General features: G+C 56.9%; 1 protein-coding gene across 1 annotated transcript in view; it reads right to left on the bottom strand.

The window, feature by feature from the left end:
* Window positions 1-62: 62 nt before the first annotated feature.
* Window positions 63-399, bottom strand: part of EMH_0021370 (uncharacterized protein) — a gene marked incomplete at both ends in the record, with an annotated part of 14510 nt that continues 14173 nt past the window's right edge. The window contains one exon of the mRNA XM_013501751.1: window positions 63-169. Coding sequence (XP_013357205.1) covers window positions 63-169 — 107 coding nt within the window. The remainder of the gene's footprint in view (window positions 170-399) is intronic.

Here is a 399-nt window from a genome sequence, read left to right as displayed (position 1 = left end):
GCAAGTGAGCTGCATAGACACCGCACTGCAGCAGCACAAAACACACACACAGCTGCAACAACTCATACAATGCCTGCTGCTGCTCCTGCTGCTGCTGTTGCTGTTGCTCTCCTTGTGAACATTCGTGAGGACCGGACCTGTCTTGCTGCTGCTGCTGCTGCTGCTGCTGCTGCACACAGCAGCAGCAGCAAAGACACGGTTGCAGCTGCAGGTTGCAACGATAGAAAAGGAAATACTGCAGCAGCAGCAGGAGCAGCAAGAACAGAAGCAACAACAACAGCAGCAGCAGCAGCAGCAACAGCAGCAGTTGCCGTATAAACTCACGGTCTTCGCTGCCCACCCCCACTGCAGCAGGAGCAGCAGCAGCAGCAGCAGCAGCAGCAGCAGCAGCAGAGGGGC

This window comes from Eimeria mitis, genomic scaffold, assembly GCF_000499745.2.
Source record: "Eimeria mitis Houghton genomic scaffold, Emh_scaff748, whole genome shotgun sequence".
NCBI classification, from domain to species: Eukaryota; Apicomplexa; class Conoidasida; order Eucoccidiorida; family Eimeriidae; genus Eimeria; species Eimeria mitis.
Note: the sequence above shows the minus strand (reverse complement) of the source record. Positions and strands in the feature narration are given on the sequence as shown.